This window comes from Amphiura filiformis, chromosome 6, assembly GCF_039555335.1.
Source record: "Amphiura filiformis chromosome 6, Afil_fr2py, whole genome shotgun sequence".
Classification (NCBI taxonomy): domain Eukaryota; kingdom Metazoa; phylum Echinodermata; class Ophiuroidea; order Amphilepidida; family Amphiuridae; genus Amphiura; species Amphiura filiformis.
Window position 1 is genome coordinate 42887522 of NC_092633.1, and position 14488 is coordinate 42902009.

At 35.4% G+C, this 14488-nt stretch overlaps 1 protein-coding gene across 1 annotated transcript in view; it reads left to right on the forward strand.

Moving 5' to 3' along the window:
* Nucleotides 1-14209, forward strand: part of LOC140155445 (neuroligin-4, X-linked-like) — a 276301-nt gene extending 262092 nt beyond the window's left edge. The window contains exons 7-8 of the mRNA XM_072178304.1: nucleotides 5380-5984; nucleotides 12748-14209. Of these exons, the coding sequence (XP_072034405.1) occupies nucleotides 5380-5984; nucleotides 12748-13007 (865 nt within the window). The 3' untranslated portion in view covers nucleotides 13008-14209. The remainder of the gene's footprint in view (nucleotides 1-5379; nucleotides 5985-12747) is intronic.
* Nucleotides 14210-14488: the final 279 nt, after the last annotated feature.

Sequence of the window (14488 nt, forward strand, 5' to 3'; positions counted from 1 at the left end):
GTATGGTGTTCATGATATCACGTTACTGCGCTACACTTGCATATCTTGCAGCAAAACTTGTTCCAACCCTTAAAATGCTGGTATGTGTCTCTTTTACCGATAACATCAAAATGTAAACCAGTTTCGTTTATAACAAATGATTTTGTTCCCGATAACAAAATCTGATTAGGTGGAAAGTTTATTTTGAAAAATATAAAATATCCAATAGTAGTTTCTACAAGCTGATTTTATATTGACTAAAGTAAATGAAGGAAAAAATATTTCTAGCTTAAAAGAAGAAACAACGATGTTTGAAACAAAACCAATACGTCTTTGCAGATAGAGTTGAATGTACAATTAGAAAACGGCACCTGATAACAAGATTCTCGTGTTGTGTGGCAGATAAGGCTTTTGCTTTTCTCAAACATAAAATCGTAGTGACATTTCTGATTTTTAGCACATTTTTGTAACCAATAGTTTCTTGCATTTGTGTTTTAATGGACGATGTTAGGCTATATCCAAAGCGAGGCCAATATTTATAACGTCAAAATCTGTCATGGTTTGGTAAGAAAATTGGAATATTAAGTTTGGTTTTATTATTTACTGAGCCTGTTTTGACAAACTTTTATTCAAGTGACAGTTATGAAATTTTAACAATTTTCAGTCTGTCATACGTCATCTTTCCCGTTTTCGAGAGGAATCATCAGAAACGGACCCAGAAACGGATTTATACTCTAAGCCATCTAGATATGGCTTCCGTTACCCCTTATAAGCACAGGGTGATTGAAATGATAGGAAACCCACGGTCCTATCGGTGTTTTTATTCATTCTAAAATCACCCGCTGTCCAATTTTTATTTTTCGAAACGTTTACCCAATATATTCACGTGATTTATTGACGGATTTCCTTCTCGTATTTGACGATTCTCTTTCAGACGAGAAAATAAAATAGCAAGATTATTAGCCTTTAATGGTTTCCGATGACTAAGATAACTTGTTTAACTAAAACGAACAGTTTACCTCGGAGCCTTGACTAGTCTTTGTGTACAGTTGAAGTCACTTATAATCATCATTAGAGTGTCAATGTCCATTAACAATATTCAGCATCACGTAGCCTTAGGCTATTATTTTGTCTTCGTAAAATGAGGCTAAAAGTCTCGGCGTTTTCCGAGTAAATAACTTCACTCTGTAAAAGCTTGTAAAGAAAACGGATATCTTCTTGTGATAAGATAGCAAATACAATGACGATTATTATGAGTGGTTTGATCAAAAAACACACAATGTCAAGAACACGTATTATATTCTGTTTGCTATGAAACATTGGAAGTGACAGTTGACCATTTGGAAGGGTTGAAGTTGAATGACCATAAAGTCAATGTCCAAAAGTTTGTATAATCTAGTAAGAATTTATGTTATTCTATGGAGAGTCATATAAGATGGCGAACTTAAGATTAGACATTCATTTAATGTTTTTCCACAACTAAATATCATAGTCATGAAATAATGATGCCTCTGGTAGCAATTATCCCAGATAAGCCTAATAATCTTCATTTGTTTTTACAGAGTCTTGAACATGTTGAATTTTCAAGCTGTTTCTCTCGAAATATCTACGTCGAGAATTTTAGCCCGTCAATACTTGATTTTTGTAGCCAGTCGGATCCCCAAATTTGAAATATTTCTATCAAACAATAAGTACGCTTACCGTTCCACAACACTTCCCGGTACCACTTAGAATCTGCTGATCGTCAAAAACTCTATTTTGTGAATTTACTGCATTGACCATTGAGCTATATCAAACTAGTTTGCGAACCTCTCACTGGCTAAACCTTTAAACCGCTTTTGTCGATATACATATTAGCGTCAGTCAAGGAACCATACAAATTGCAATAGCATACGGAGCTGAGCTTCCCTGTCTCATGATTTACTTTTTGCAAATCCCTTTAAACAAATAAACAGGTCACTAGCATTGTGTTATCATTACGTATACAATGTATTATGATCCATGCATATTTTATTCGACATTCTGAATAATAATGCACCAAATAATATCAACAAGTCAGTGTAACACATTCATCAAATTTAGACTTTGTGCAAGTTTACTTTGAAAGGTTCAATATTCCTCATGTTCATACAATCTATCATGTCCTGACTCACTGTTGTATCACAAAAGATACAATGGTGTAGAAGCGTGTGTGGCTTTGAAAAGCAAACGATGGCCTTGAAATAAGAAGTTGTTATCTTCTTACAGGCTGTATCAAAATGATTAGTACCTATCAATGTTGATATTTATCGCCTGTCTCTTCCAAATGCAATATTGGATACTCTCGAAATGTCTAGAATGTATAGTTTGCTTGTTTTACAAATAATATACAAATTATTTGGATCTTATGTTTAATTTTGATGTGTCAGACTCATCCATTATCAATGAAAACTGATGGGTACCAATCATTTTGATACAGCTTGTGTACATCAACTATTGTGTCTTCCCAGTGGGCACACCTGATGTTGAAATCACGTTGAAATTTCGACGTCGAAATCAGGTTGAAATCACATTATATTTGCAAATGGATTTCAACCTGACTTCGACCTCCTTAATTTTTGCATTGAAAGTTGGTTGAAATCAGGTTGAAATTTCAAATTCGTATCAACGTTAAAATTTCAACCTGATTTCAACTAACCTCTAGGTTGAAATCAGGTTGAAATCAGGTTAGGTTGAAACTTTGACCGTTCGACGTTGTATCAACGTTGATTCAACGTCGGAATCCTAACCTGTGCCCACTGGGAATTGTTGTGTCAGGGCCAGAAAGACGTATCTGTCAGACATGTGACTCCTAATTACAGAGGAAAATTGCAAGAACTGTTTTATTCAGATAAAAACCTGAATCAAAATAATACCGATTCTCTTCTTGAACGCAAGGCAAGTTTATTATAAAGTACACTAATAGAATTCTCCGTAAAAGTAGTGATGTAACAGGATTAATTACCATAACAATGTTTTTACACAATTTTTAAATGTTACGCCATACGCTATTCCTCTGCATTGCACATAGATTATCAAAGAACAGGTATAAGACCTGGATTAGCCCTAGAACTCTGGCCATAGTATCCGTTTTTACTTCCACTAGGGCCAGAGGCACTTACATTGAAAAAATTGTTGGAGATGGTTGAATGCAACAGAACAAATAAATGATGAAAATTGACCTTTTCATTGTGTTCGTGGGTCACCGCAAGAGCTGTAAAATTCCATTTGAAAAAACATATTTTTCATATTTATGCACACTTTCCCTACCTATTTAAATGAACCTCAATATTGACCATCATATTGTACCCATTTGTGTTACCTTCAATTCGACGATCCCTGTTGATTTGCTGTGAAAACGCCTGCATTTACTTGGAGGGAATTGTTCGGTTCTTGCGTTATTTACATCATTGGCATCATTTGACCTCTTGACCTGATGCGAAATCTTCCCTATAATTCGTCGGACGCATCACATACTGGTCTATCTCGAAAAACACGTATTTCGAGAAAATCGCAATTGAAAATCTTCGTATTAAGTTAACCTTTCTATAATTTAATTAGACTATGGATTGTATTGAAAGTAGTTTTAAATTAAAGCATATACTTAACAGATTTATTTAAGTGGAATCTTGAATTATATTTACATATGCAATATTGCTTAAAACTACACTAAAGTTGTAGTTCAGTATGTGAAATAGTTAATTTCCCGATATCGTATTTAAAGTGCATTTCATACTGGTCTATCTTGGGGGCTATCTCGATTTCGCGAACAATGGCGTGACTTTAGACGCATCACATACTGGTCTATCTCGAGATAGACCAGTATGTGATGCACTTTCAATACGATATCGGGAAATTAACGATTTCACATACAGAACTACAACTTAAGTGTAGTTTTAAGCAATATTACATACGTAAATATAATTAAAGATTCCACTTAAATAAATCTGTTAAGTATATGCTTTAATTTAAAACCACTTTTATGAAAATCCATAGTCTAATTAAATTATAGAAATATAAACTTAAAACGAAGATTTTTAATTGCGATTTTCTAGAAATGCGTGTTTTTTTCGAGATAGTTCAGTATGTGAAATTCGTATTTTGAAAAAATCATAGATAGTTTAAATTTAACATTTTATAACTAATCATCTAGGAAAAATTGAGGTCTGTAATTTGTTGCATTGGAAGAGCTCCGTAAAAAAGAACTATATACCAATTTTCTCAAAAAAGTCAAAAATCCAAGATAGACCAGTATGTGATGCACCCGACGAATTGAAGACCGAATTGAAAAGACTAGTTTGCGTATGACGTCCTGTCAACCACACCAAAAATGCCGTACTGCGCAGGTCAGTAACCAATCACGTCGCGCCTTTGCCCTGACGTCAGACGCAAACTAGTCTTTTTAATTCGGTTTTCAATTATACCGCATCTGACCTCGCCACATCTCGGGGTCGTCATGTCCATTTTACTTGTGGGGTGGATAAATGACGGAGTAGTGGACTAGGAATCGTAAATTAACATGAAACGTAAAACACCTGTATAAAACGAGAATAACTCACGCATGTCCGACCGGCCGGCCGCCCGTTGGAATAAAAAATACATGCTGGATTGTCTTGGAACTCCAAATGCTTTAGTTACAAACAGAGATTGCGCTAGTAAAAAATGCATTTCAGCCCCTGCCAAAGTTCATTTTCGGACTCCCCCGTAAAGTAAAATAGTCCAGATTATCGTAACCTTTGACATTGCCAATATCACACAAATGTCGTCAATTTCATACCGTAAAGAAGTATGAGCAAGTTTTTGAAGAATATTGGTAAGTTTAAAGGCCAGATATCAGGCTAACGAATATGATCTGCATATATAGAAAGATCCGATCGTTGTCCGAACGTCAAAATTTGATAAATGTCAATGGTACAATTCCAAGCACGTGAAAGTCGTGAGGTCATTTCTCAACACAATACCTGTCAGAGGATAATTTACATAGGCACAAAAGACCGTGTTCAACGTAGCGTTACTCAGCCAAACATGGCAGAGTAGGTCCCGGATGGTCGTACATGTTCCTATCTCCACAACGTTATACCTTTCCAACAAGGAAAGAGATACAAAAGGCGAACGTCTAACCTGGATAGCAATTCTATATAATTTTCACATTATGCTGATCAATCGCACCTGTAAGATTAGTGTCTTTGAAAAGAGCGGTAACGTAGTCACATTACACACATGCACACAGATGACGAGTGCATCCTGCTTATAATGTAGGAGAATACATTCAAATATAGTGTAAACCCATTGCTATGGTACTTAATCCTGTTACATCACTACTTCTGCGGTAAATAGTTTCAAAAACTAAAAGCAGACGATGTTTTATTGTTTCCCTTACAGAAATCCCAACGATCCTAGACCACAATCGGTGAAGCAAATCCACAGAGACTTCAAGGTTACGGACTTTAAATACGACACTCTGGAACGATGGCCAACGTATGGTTACGTCCCACAGTTCTATACTCATATTGGTTCAACGCCCAGACTCAAGGAAGCATATAGATTGCACAAACTTAAATTTTGGGAAGAACTCGTCCCTGGAGTGCAAAGCCACTTTCCAGAGAGCCAGTTTCTTCCAGATCCTATTCTGCCCGGCCCGATCGGTGGTGGTGATGGTGGTCATAAAATACAACCCACTGACAATAAAATTCCTGATCCACATGTCACACCGTTGCCAGATGCATCAGGAAGACCAGAGAAGAGTTTTATGGTAGAACTTAGTATGGTTATAGCCTGTGGTGGATTCTTACTATTACTCAATGTTATAGTCTTAGGTGGAATATATTATTTAAGAGACAAACGCAAGTTAGAAGCAAAACTTGCCGCTAAATATCTTGCGCAACAAGAGGAGAAAAAGAGACAAGATAACAAGTCTGACTTATCTGATGACAGACCAATCACCATGAATCATGCACCGGTTACAGGGACGCATTCCAATCACAGTGGTATGAGCATGCAAAGTTACATGAGGCATGACTATCTTGATGGAGAAATTGAGTTCGAAGTTTAATGTCATTTATAGTTTATATTGTGTTGGATTCTGAGTATTGTTTTGGATTTTAAGTTTGTCCGCATTACAATGTTGCATTAGATAGTTGAATTATACTGCGCCTAAAAAGTATCCGAACGTTTGTAAAAAAAATCACAATTTTAAAACTAACGTATATTTAGGTAATTTTTTCTTTAATAGATGCAAGGTGTATATAGATGTATAGATGTCACTTTTAAAATTGGACCTTCGTCCATTCAAATGCTTGTAAAAACAGTAAATTTGCTTCTAGAGGTCACATTGGATTCAATACAGTGTCATAATGTGCAGGATTATGATTTTTTCCAAGTGTTCGGATACTTTCTGGGCGCAGTATATTGTTATGCAGGGTGTCACAAATGATATGTACCGGTTCATGTCATCTTAGTACCAATTCAATATTGAAGTTCATTGTCCAATTTGTTTCATACTCAAATTTAGTTGTACCTGTTCACTATAATACATTGTTGTGTAAGTAAAGAAAACAATGTAATCTATTAACCAAGGTCAAGTAAAACTTCAAAACACAACGTGGGTGTGTATTTAATGTTTTGTGACACCCTGTATACGATGGTCATTCAAAAAGTTCTGCACTAAACTTGGTATCTAAGCTGTTGTAAATGGTCATTTTTCACGTTAGATGAGGTGACGTCATACGAAACAGTTTTCATTGCTCTTTACCCGGCAGTATGCGCGAATCGCGTTTTGCTGGGCACTCGCGTGCTTCCAAGATGTTACCATTTATTACTGCAAGAGGTTACCATTTATATAGATCCAAAGTTACGAAGTTTAAAGCAGAACCTTTGAATGATCTTTTTTAGTTGGATGCATTATGCTATATCCCATTTAGCTAAATTTGGAGTTGACATCATTTTCAAATCTCAAAAGATTCAGCTTGATGTGCTATTCCTGTTTTTCAAATGAGATCAATATACATACCTGCTCTTCCCGCCCAAATAAAATCTCAGCATCTGCAAAATATATCAACTGCTCAGTGCAAGAAATGGGTAAGTGCAATAGCTGTGAACATTTGGCAATTAACACATATATTGTACTCATCTACACATGGTATCTACACATGGTAGCTTTTGCACTTACCCACTTCTGGCACTGAGCAGACGATATTGCACCCACCTTTGCACAGTATTTTTTGTGGGATTTGAGAGCTGCACATCAGACACACCAAAAGATATTTCCCGAAAGAACTAAAATTGTTAGGTCTTTTGGGGAAATTTCGTGTATATCTTCAAAACATAAAATTCGTATTTTACCAAGAATGTCAAAAAATCAATATTAGTTGATATCAGAAGGACATTCAGAATGCAATTTGGTGTAATTGATGTGCTCTCAGGTCCCACAAAAATACTGTGCAAATGTGGATGACCGAGCCCTTAAGCAGTCTGTTCTGAAAGTAAAAAATGCAGTAGCTACAAGCAGATAGCATAGCATATACTGTATTTTTTTTTTTTATTTGGGAAGCACGTTTTTTGGAATCAGTATGCTCCCAGTGTTGAAGAAAGTATCTGCTATATTTGGCATTTGAAGATATTACATTTTAACTTGGGAGAGTAGTACTCTATATAGACATTTTTACCTCATCAGTTGATGCCGTATTCTGGATGTCACATGATTGATAAGGAATGACTATAGATAACAATTTACCGATCAGATTACATCTGAGGCAGGGGAAGAGAAAATACATCTCCTTGATTGTTAGTGTAGGTTGCCATTGCAATTTTGGCTATCAGAATATTATCCAATGTGCTTTTATGTTATTTTGTATGTAAGCATTTATTTCAAAAACCAATAATGCTTATTTGGACATGTGGAATATTATGGTTAAGGGACAAAACAAAAAGCTGCTTTCTAAAGAATTACATAAATTATATAGTTGGAATTTGAAAGACGATTTTAAAAATTTCATATTTGACATCGAATAGGCATCATTTCTGATTACTTTAATTGGTAACTATTGATGCAATGTTGCAACAATGTATTATTTAAGTTCAAAGCAATACGGTACTATAAATAGCAGTATACAATAAATTCAAGTTTTAAATATTTGACCTTTCCTGCTTTAAAAATAATAAACCCTTGCAGCAGGCTAACGCCGTACGCGTGACAACAATTTTATATCACTTAACTATAAAGCTGACTTTATACTACATTGCTGAGCGATAGCGATTGGTTTTGACCAATGAGGTAGAACGATTGTTATTGTGTTGGGAAAAGCGCGCTACCTTAATGGTCAATACCAACCGCTCGTCGTTCAGCGATCGAGTATAAATTCAGCTTTAGTCATCGGCATCATTACGCTACAGAAACCTCATCAAATTGGTCGTATTTTACCAATGTGTTTGGTGAAAAAGGCGGTAATATCTAATTCACCCATAATAGGGCCATGCTTCTTGATGATACTATCATCTGTCAACATGGTCAACATCTAGCAAGTAATTCGCTGAAATAGTGATGTAACAGGATTAATTAATATAGCGATAGGTCAAAACTATTAAAATGCACTGGCCTGCACTAGACGTACGCTGTACTTCTGCATCACACCATAGATTTCTCAAAGAATAGGCATACAGAGCTAGATCGTAATTCTATAGAAATATTACATAATGCTGAGACCATATGTATGTTTCAATCGCACCTGTACGATAATGTCTTTGAAAAGAGCAGTATTAATCTATGATAGCGCACATACACAGGCACATGACTGGTGATTCGTGAAGCCTGCTTATAGTGTGGAGCAATACATGCAAAAATCATTTTGACCCGTCGCTATGGTAATTAATCCTGTAACAGCACTACTTCTGCGGCAAATTGCCTGGGTTGAGACGAAGGTCACTTACTGGAAAGCTGGACTAAATAAGGTGATCTCATGTAACTGATTCCCTATCCCTTAGTGGATGTATGGCATAGACCTTCTGGCATGGTCATTTTATGGTCAAGGAAAAAAATACCTTTTGAAAGTATTATAAACGCTGTCATTCCCAGCCAACACACTACGACTACGTTTTCACCACGTTCGCTAACGTTGTACTTTAGTTGGAACAAGGTAACGTCGTCGAACAGTGTCGTATTTACAACGTTATTTTAACGTACCTGGACATGATTTTTAAAAAGCATTTTAGAAACATTAGTGATATTTACGTCTTAAACACGTATGAAGTCAACTTTCTGTAATTCATACGTTGTTACAACCGGATATATTATAATACAAATTGACGTCGAACGTTACATTAACGTCCGAAAATCAATGTCCGAAATAACATTGTCACAACACGAATAAGAGTTCACAAATTTACGTATTTACAATGAAGATGACTTTTATACGACGTTGTAATATCTTAAAAAATTGTTGACTGGGTTGGACAAGACAGACCAATAGCATAATGTGCTTGATTGATATCAAACTGACATCACGTGTACCAGCCAGTGGCGTAACCGCATTTGTACGCGCAACACATCCGTAGCTAAACAAGAGCATGTTTTGTGTTTGGGCTTCTATATATAAAAGAAGGATTATAGCTAAAATTGTTGATCATCATCTGTTCTATCTCATTTTTATCTTAAAACATATTTCCAGTGCTCCCGACGAGGCACGTATTTTGCCGAGTGTTGTATTACGTGTAATGCCTGAATTTTGCATCAGTTCCGTACATCCGTGTACAAATGATGCCCGTGACTACTTTTGTCAGCCAGGAATTTGAACAAGATATGTTGACATAATGAAAAACTATAAACCCAAAGGCAAGAATATGATCTTTCTACACCAAAAAGGAGCAAGAAAGAATACTCTTTTTGAACAAAAAAAGAGCAATAAAATATCGTACATGTATTTATGTACATCATAGGTTATCTGATTAGCCATTAACACAAAACGGGCGCCAAACTTCAGAACTTTGTGCAGATCTCCGTGTTGCCGATATATTTGATTCCCTTAGAGAACGTTAGATGGCCACAGCAAACACAGAAATGTTCTTAAAACGTAATAAACGTATTATAAAAACATTTTGGTTATGGTAAAAACGTTTTGATAACATTTAATTATCGGGTTACATAGAGGTCATGAAAACGTTTTGATAACATTTAATTATCGGGTTACATAGAGGTCATGAAAACGTTTTGATAACATTTAATTATCGGGTTACATAGAGGTCATGAAAACGTTTTGATAACATTTAATTATCGGGTTACATAGAGGTCATGAAAACGTTTTTAAAGCGTTTGAAATTGAAAAGCAATACAACAACATTTTAAAAATTTTGTCAAAATGTTTTTGCAAAATATTTTCGGCAAACATTTTCGCTAAATTATTTGTCAACGCTTAATATTATTATGTTAGAATGTTTTGCATACAATTTTCAACAGTGTTTTCTGAATGTTATTAAAACGTTGTATTTATAAGATGAGGTGACATGTGTTTACATTTGATACGCCCTCTATTGGCCTGACATCAAAACTGACAGGCATAAAACACTATAGTTTACATGGAGGAAGTTGATTTTGTTTCATTATCTTTGATTTCAAAGCAAATAATATTAAAAACATTATTAAACTTGTTTACAAATGCATCAAGCTATATTTATAATATCACACAAAACTTGTAAGGTTTTCAAAAGTTGAGTTTTGAAGAGATTTATGTGGTCTGCCATAGACACTCCTGTGTTATTTTGCCTGGCTAGAAACAACAGAGGGCGGTCTGAATGTAAACATGTGACATCATAGGTCACCTCATCTATATAACCCGACACTATACATCTTTTTCTACAACACGGGTTGTGTTTGCTGGGCCCTATCTACTGATGCTGTTCTTCTGCTATCGATATAGTATGGTGGACCCATACTACATGTAGTATAGAATTCGGTCGATTCATAATACGATGCGCCACCATCGTTTGCTGGGAGAGAGGTCAAAATACGCAGTGTATGATGGGAAATGTCGACATCCAAAGCCCGTGTAATACGAATACAACACAGGTGTGTTTAAATATTAATATTTACAATTATATTTGATCCATTTTCTATCTATTGATCACATGGAATCCATCGTGGAGCTGTTTTCTACATTATTACTCTCATATTTGCGTGAACATTCAATGGTGGCTAGAACGGCGATGTCGACCCTGAAGGTCAAAAATTGGACTAGCGCAACCGCTGGCGGCGCATCGTATTGTGAATCTCCAGAATTTACATAATAGGAATGTGTATACTTAACATAATAGAAAATGAGAAACTGATTGTGTGAGTTTAACTTTGTTGCTTTTATGAATTGCGTAATTACATATTTTTTGCAAAGTAGTAGTGATACGTACTATAGATCATAAAACTTCATTTTAGCATTTGACACATTTTTGTTCATTTTCATTAAGCTTTCCTAAATTTATTTCACTTCTTTACAATAATTCTAGTGTACCCTTTGCAGATGCATTACACATAATTATATACTCTTAGAACACGGTTGTTTGATAGCATGTAAAATGTGTAATTTTTAAGAAAAGTTGAACAAATGGCGCTATTTATCTAACATCTTGTTTGCATTTTTACAAGGGGTAGACACTTGTAAAATGGTATAAGAACATCAGCGAACAGATGACCAACTGACTAGGGAATTTTCAAAAAACTTTTTATCATAAAATGTAAAGTATAACTATAATTTGGCTAATTCAAATTTAAAATATGTGTAAATAGCGCCCTCAATTTGCACACGAATGTACAGTTTATAGAATTAAAATTATCTCAAAAAGCAGAAAAAAGATGAATAATTTGATATAGAAACGAAAAACTATGTTAAAAATTGCTGCAAAATATATGTGTTTATAAAGTTTATTAGTGTGTAGCTGTCGGTATTATTCAGGTCTAAAATTAAACATTATAACAATGTTTTGATAAAAAAAAAGATAAATGATCATATCAAACAACCGTGAGAAAAAAGCTATACCAAGTATAAAAAAAGCTTAAATCTAGAGATTGCTATTTCTTGTTACCCAGGAAAATTTCAAGAGAGTAACATGAGTAGGTGTACATATTATAGATTTCCCCCTAGTCCTCCTAATTCGCCCTATAATAGGCTATACAGTAAGACTCCACTAAATGACATGTTAGACCACCACTGTCTATATCTGGTGTGTCATTTTGTGACTTTTTAAAGTTGTCCTGTTTGTCAAACCTTAAATAGTTCTAAAAAGAACTAAAAAGGTTCTGAAAAGGCCAGAAAGAACCATTCTGGAGTTCTTGCCAATTCATAGAGCACCTAGAATCCAAGCTGTCCTGTATGTAGAACCTCTAGAATTTTTTTTTCTATCTAAGAGTGTAGATTGGTCAGAAATAGCATACAGAGGGTATATAGGAGTTATATTTTGTATTTGATTTGCATGTTGTTATTTTCTTCTGCCTCTACTTCCATTTTCAGCATCTCTTCCCGGCAAATTCTGGCATTATCAAACCTGCTCGAACACTCTTAGTTTTCTCTTCATCCTTATGCTTACGATAGTAACTATTTGACTTCTCTTTATACCTTCCGCATTTCATCCTTCGATAGTTGTAAACATTCACCAACTTTGAGTTACGGTTCACACCGTTGCATGAGTTACCTGCATGGAGTGAGTGAGTCCTGTAGAGCTATCTCAACTTTCATATTTTCATCACGGACTATTTTTGTGTATACGCTACAGGACTATCCAGTTCGAAGCCACGCTCCCCACCGGTGTCAATGCCTCAACCTATTGCTCCGCCACCGCCAGCAGGTTCTAATATGTTTGCCGATGCAACGGACATGCTGCCTTCTAAATCTCAGGCACGGAATCCAATGGAACTAGAATGTGGTGGATATATTTATTCTATGCAGCGACATGATGATACTGAAAAACTTCAAGACGCATTTATAATTCGAGAACCATCAAAACTTCAATCTATCCGTAGCACCCGATGCTAGCGATTATTGAATATTTTGTGTGCATTTGTGTCAGTATTCTACCATCGAATGTTCATTTATTTGAATGTTCTTATACCTTTTTACATTGAAACGTTTGTGCTTTATCATCCTCTTCTGATCTATCCGTCTTACTGAATATTATATGACTGTATGTTGAGGATCAATGATCTGACTACAATATAAAATACTATTTCAAGTTTGCCATCATCTTGGAGTATTCGTGTTAAATATGAGATGTTTGCTTACAATGGATCCATCGAACGTAGATCGTAGACTGAATAATATTGGTATGAAGATTGTGCATTTTGGAGTTGCCACATTACCCTTGAGGATTTAAGAGAAAGTTATTTTGGTTTGGACTTACCGAAGAAATAACAGCATTTTCCAACATTTTTACATTACGCACTTGGTTCTTGAAGTTGACCCAAAAGACAAGCAAGTAGACAGTGTAGACTAAATGCCGAAACCGATGCTTGTGTAATAACACATTCTGGATTCCACTTACATTTAAGAAGTTTGTTTTGAAAAGAGAAAAGATTGTATATTCAAGAAAACGTGTTAATGAAGAACAATTGATTGTATGTAATAGAGGTTTGCGTTTCATCAGCAAGATAAGAAGACAGGCATGTTCTTTATAGAAAACCACAAACAAATCTCTGTCTTTGGCTTATTTTGTAAATAACTTTTTACCAACAAATTACAATCTACCCGTTATTTTTTCTTGTTTAACAATGTATTGTAACGGGAGGTCAATGAACGTGATTTTTTAAGTACTGCGACACATATAAAATAAAGGCGCATAAGGATGGCTTTAAAACTCAAGCACCGATTGACCTGGCAACCTGGCAGGATCAACGGTAGCTAACAGTTTAACCGCGTTTCATTGTTCTGGGCAATAGAAACCAGACCCGCTTCTGCCAGGGTTGTCGGCTGCCGATTGGTGATTGTGTTTTGAATCCATCCTTATTATAATGTGGAAGACATTTCTGTGATACTTGTAAAAGTGAACGAATCCAATATTTCCATCTGAAGTTCATGGTTTATTCTTCAAGTACATAATTAGCTTTTTGTAAAGACTTCATTGGGAATGTTTAAGAATGGCATACTATACATAGTACAGATTTGTCTTCAATATGGAAGACTTTCGACTAAACTTGTACTTGCTTTACGAAGAATGTAAACTTTCCTATAACTATGAAAAAAAAAAAAATTCTCGGCTTTCATTTAGTCCGTATACTCGTAGTGAAGCTGGTAGTATAATCGTAAGAGTCAAATGCTTTCTCAACATCGAACAATAATTCGATGAATCATTAAGGACACTTTCGGGACTTATTTCCCGAACAAGAGTACCGGAAAATTTCAGTTGAAAGCCAGCATTATCAGCGATAAGAAGCGTAATTGGAAATGCTGCATGTAGGAAGATATAATTATTCTTTCTTTCCCAAATATTATTCACACCGGCAAATCATTGGTATCGCCTT